The following is a 5,158-nucleotide window of genomic DNA, read 5'->3' as shown; positions in this document are numbered from 1 at the left end:
TAATTAAATAGTATTTAGATTTATATTTTTAATATAATTATTATTAGAGTTAGGTTTAAGTTGAGTTATGTAATAGAACACTTAAGTTTTGACGTAATATAAACACACCCCACTAACATAAATTATTACCCCGGATTAAGATATGAATAATATAATTAAAGTACAAAAATTTAGTATAATTCCTCTTTGATATTATAAAAGTTTTCTCTTCTAAATCAATAGGTTTTCATATTAACTTTGAGGAGGATGATTATATTGAAATTATTGTAAATGATCAATTGCTATATTAATAAGAATAATGACACCTAATGTAATTTTAAATTTTATTTTAAAAAATGAAATAAAAATAAATTATTTTCATGTACTTTTTAAAATTTATTCAATAATTTTTTTCTTAAATTATTTTAAAATCAATACATTTGTAAATAATTTTAATTATATATATATATATATTGTAATTTTTATAATAAATCAAACAAGAGAAGATCAATTTTTTTTGCATTTATTTATTTATTGATATTCAAATGAAAGAAAAAAGAAATAATTATACATTTGGTGTCAAAACTCGATTTAAGACAAAAGACAAACTCATGGCAAAAGTCAAAATCCAAAACCCAAGCCAAATGGAGTCTTAAATTACTTGCTAAAACGTGGAGTGTGGGTCAAGGATGAGATGAGAGAAGAAAAATTATTAAAAAAAAAAGGAAAAAGAAAGAAAAAGGGGAGGGGGAAATCAGAAGAAAACAAATAACTAAACCTAACAGCATAGAGAAGGGAGGTACCACACACAAGTCCAGAGTCTCTTGTCATTCATCAGTGTCTCTCCCCCAACCCCCCTTCACATCAGTCAGAGAGGCCTCATATCTCTCTCTCTCTCTCTCTCTCTCTCTCCCTCTCCCAAGACCTTACCCCTCATGGCTCATACTCCCTCTGATCCTCAAATTTATATCAATCTCTGACCAATTTCAGAGAGGGTGTCTTCGCCTCCTCTGATATGCAGAAATTCATCTCTTTTGGTCCCTCAATTCCTCCTCTTCCTATACCTACTACATCCCCATAAATAACCCATCTTTCTCATCTTTCATTCTGAGTCTGGGTCTCAGTCGGAGTCTCAGTCTCAGTCTCAGTCTACCCCCACCTTTTTTCTTTTCTTTTTTTGTTCCTACAATACCAACAACAACAACAACCCATCTTTCTCTTTCGCTTTGATTCTCCACCACCAAGACCTATGGATGTGAGTCCTTTCTTTCGTTCTGCTTTTTGCCCTTTCGCCCTTTTTGTTTGAAACCCTTTTTTCTGCCTCTTTTTTTCTTCTTCTGTCAAGTGGGTGTCATCTTATGTGTTGTTTTGGGATGTGCAGGTGTGTAAGAGAAGTGGACAAATTCCAGCGTTTGGAAACTGGGATTACGCAAACGACCTCCCAATCACCCAGTACTTCGAGTCTGCCCGGCAGGCTGGTTTGATCCGCTTCAGCTCTGCTTCTGGAGAATGTGACCCTTCTTTTGCTTCTGCTCCCCATCCCAACAGGCGCCCACCTCCTCTTCATTTTCAGGTCTTTTTTCTTCTTCCTTTTTTTATTTTTTTATAAAAAAAAAATTCTACAATTTATTTATTTATTTATTTAATCTTATTTCAATTGCGCGAGGCCTTTTTAGACTTCAAATCTCCCCCTAAAATGTCAAAGAGGGTTGTTGGAAAAGTCTTCAAAAAGTTTGAAAAAAGGATAGTGAATTTGACGATCAGTGCCATTTGGTCAAGTTTTCAAAAGCTAGAAAGAAAAAAAAAACCCACTAAATTATTATTATTATTATTTTAATTTGCAAAAAAAAAAAAAAAAAAGATAATTAGTAATTTTACGTTTTTTTTTTTCCCCAAAATTTAAGAGTGGTCGGTGGACATTGAATTTGAGTAGAGATTTTGAGGTTGAGATAATGAGAGTCACATGTTGGTGATGGCATTGATTGATTCCTTTGATTAAGTCTTGTCACATCAAGAATGAAAACTAATAATTTTTTTTTCCTTTTCTTTTTCTTTTTATCATTTAAAAAATATTTTTATTATGTTTGCCGATTTAAAAAATATATAATTATTTTCAAAGATTTTACCCAACAATTACTCAAAAATTAATATTAATTAAGAGGGTGATTTGTGGTTCTTAGAAGGAAAACGGACGAGAGAGGAGATGTTCGTGTGCCAAAGAACAGAAAAAGCAGGGGAGGGTGTGCGACGTGGTGGCGGCGCCGCCACGAAAACAGGCGTCGGCAAAGCAAAGAAGTAAACAACAGCCGCCAGCCCCCACCAAGGCCGCCAGGCCTCCCAAGGCGGTCGACGAGGATCTCTATAAAATCCCCCCCGACCTCCTCCATTCGTCCAAACGGGTTCCTCTCTTTCTCCTTCCTTTCCATCTCCTTTTTAGTTAAAAGTATTAATTAATTTCGCATTATATAATTAAGAAGTGTTTTATTTCTCAAATTAAAAATGAATAGGCATGTGATTTTGATTTTAGAAGCAGTTATCAATGTTTTCTAAAACAAAAATTTGTTTCCGAACTTCAAGTTTTTTTCAATCTTTGTGTTTTCAAGTGTTTTTTAAAAATAATTTTGATGTGTGATTATTTGCATATTTATTTCCTAAAATAGGATAAAAAATAATTCAAATATGAAAAAAAATATATTAGAACCTGTTTGGCCATGTCATTTAAAAATTTTAAAAATAGGAAATTATTTTTAAAAATTTAAACATATTTTAAAAATTATTTTTAAGTTAAAAAATAAAAAAAAATAATTTTTAAAAATAAATTTCAAAAAAATGACCAAACATGCCCTTATATTTTAAAAAAAAATTGTTTTCTATCAAAATGTTATCAAACAAAAGCTACCAAAAAGTCTCATCTCTTTGAACAATTGGTATTTAAAATTAAAATATTTACAACATTTATTTTTGTGTCTACCTTGATTTGATGATGATTTTATTTATTTATTTTTGTGGTGTTTGGTGCAGAAGAAAATGTGGGGAATTTTTCCAAGTTGCTTGGTGCCGACTTGCATGGCGTGAATTGGGACGTAAAGAAGAAAGACCTTTTTATAGGACCTCCTCCATATATAGTCCAAAAATGTATTTGTGCTTCATGCACTTCTATCAATATTTGGTTGATGCCAAAATCAAGCTATAAAATTACTAATATTTTCAATTTTTTCTTTTATTTTTTCAATATTTATTTGTAATGCTACTTGATATATATAAATATGGAATTATATCTTTCACCCAAAATTCAAAAAATATTTCTTTTATTTAAAATGGAAATAATAAAGTCATTTTATGCCTTATTGTTATATAATTGTAAAGTTAGTACTCATTTCACGTCTAGTTTTTTCTAAGAATTTTTTCATTTTAGGACTTTTTATTTTCATAAATAGAAAATGAAATGCAAATCAAACAAACCAAATACTAAAATTAAGGCTATTTTTGGGGAAGTTTGAAAGAAAATACACGGGGGAAAAATGTTCAGAAAAATAAAAAATAGATTTATTTTATGTTTAGTTTTGAGAAAATATTAAGAAAAAAAATACAAAAGAAAATTATTTTTTCATATTTGGTTACCTATGAAAAAAAATCAAATATAATTAAAATTAGTTAAAAACTTATATATATTTAAATTATTTAATTTTTATATCAATCAGTTAAAATAAATAAAATGAGTTGAAAATAATAAATAAAAATATTTTATTATCTTTTGTTGTAAAACAATGACAAATACAATGCAAATTAAAGTAGTAGAGATGAAATATATTTTACTTTGATATATAATAGAGAAGAAGAAATCAGAGAAGAGAGTTGAGAAAATGAAAGAAAGAGGGAGAAAGAATGAGAGGAAGAAAAATTCTTCCTTTTTCTCGGGATATATATTACAGGAGATAGGAAGCCCTTTTATGAGCTTTCCAAATGACTTTCATTAATATCTCTATTAATGAATATTAATGAAACTCATAAATAACATTAATGGTTTCCATTAATAAATATTAATGGAAGTCATAAATAATACTTAATTAACATTAATGTGGTGACATTCATTACTTCAGTTATAACACTCCCCCTTGGATGTCCACCATATTGAAGAATATGTCTTATTAAAATCTTGTTAGTAAAAAACCCTATAGGAAAAACCTAGCGAAGGAAAAAAAGTACAATATTCTTTTCTTGGTATATTAGGATTGCCTCATTAAAAACCTTGTCAATAAAACCCAGTAGGACAAAACTTGGACGAAGGAAAAAAGAGTACAGTATACTAACACCTTTTTACAAGCATACTCCCCCTCATGTAGATATCCTTGAGTTGACGCATTCTAATATTGTGTATTAACTTCTTGAATGTTGAGGTTGACAATGATTTTGTGAATAAATCTGCTAGATTATCACTTAAGCGTATTGTTGCACATCAATTTCACCACTCTTTTGGAATTCATGTGTATAAAAGAATTTTGGTGAAATGTGTTTAGTTCTATCTCCTTTAATATAACCCCCTGTTATTTGTGCAATGCATGCAACATTATCTTCAAATAATATTGTCGGATCATCTTTGATAAAGGAGAGTCCACATGATTCCCGAATATGTTGGATCATAGATCTTAGCCATATACATTCGTGACTTGCTTCATGAATTGCCAGTATTTCTGAATGATTTGATAATGTGACCACATTTGTTTGTTTGACAGATCTCCATGAAATAGCAGTACCATTGCAATTAAACACATACCCTGTTTGTGACCTACCTTTATGTGGATTTGAAAGATATCCTACATCTGGCATATCCAAGCAATTGTTGCTTTGATTCCCTTGAGTAAAATAAACTCATATCAGTAGTTCCGCGAAGATAACGCAATATATGTTTGATACCATTCCAATGTCTTCAAGTTGGAGCGGAACTGTATCTTGCTAATAAATTGACAGAAAAAGCAATGTCTAGACGTGTACAATTGGCAAGATACATAAGTACACCAATAGCACTAAGATATGGTACTTCAGGACCAAGTAACTCTTCATCTTTTTCGCAAGGACGAAATGAGTCTTTTTTCACATCAAATGATCGGACAACCATTGGAGAACTTATAGGATGCGCTTTATCCATATAAAAACGCTTCAAAACTTTCTTAATGTATGT

The 5,158-nt window shown here is 30.4% G+C and overlaps 1 protein-coding gene across 1 annotated transcript; it reads left to right on the top strand.

Annotated features, from left to right (window-relative positions):
• Positions 1-750: 750 nt before the first annotated feature.
• LOC100262060 (uncharacterized) lies at positions 751-3,190 on the top strand. The gene is made up of 4 exons (XM_002271003.5): positions 751-1,234; positions 1,361-1,552; positions 2,160-2,378; positions 3,001-3,190. The coding sequence occupies exons 1-4, from the start codon at positions 1,229-1,231 to the stop codon at positions 3,052-3,054; spliced, it is 471 nt and encodes a 156-aa protein (XP_002271039.1). The 5' UTR covers positions 751-1,228; the 3' UTR covers positions 3,055-3,190.
• Positions 3,191-5,158: the final 1,968 nt, after the last annotated feature.

The sequence above is a fragment of the Vitis vinifera genome, chromosome 4 (genome assembly GCF_030704535.1).
Source record: "Vitis vinifera cultivar Pinot Noir 40024 chromosome 4, ASM3070453v1".
Taxonomy (NCBI): Eukaryota; Viridiplantae; Streptophyta; class Magnoliopsida; order Vitales; family Vitaceae; genus Vitis; species Vitis vinifera.
Note: the sequence above shows the minus strand (reverse complement) of the source record. Positions and strands in the feature narration are given on the sequence as shown.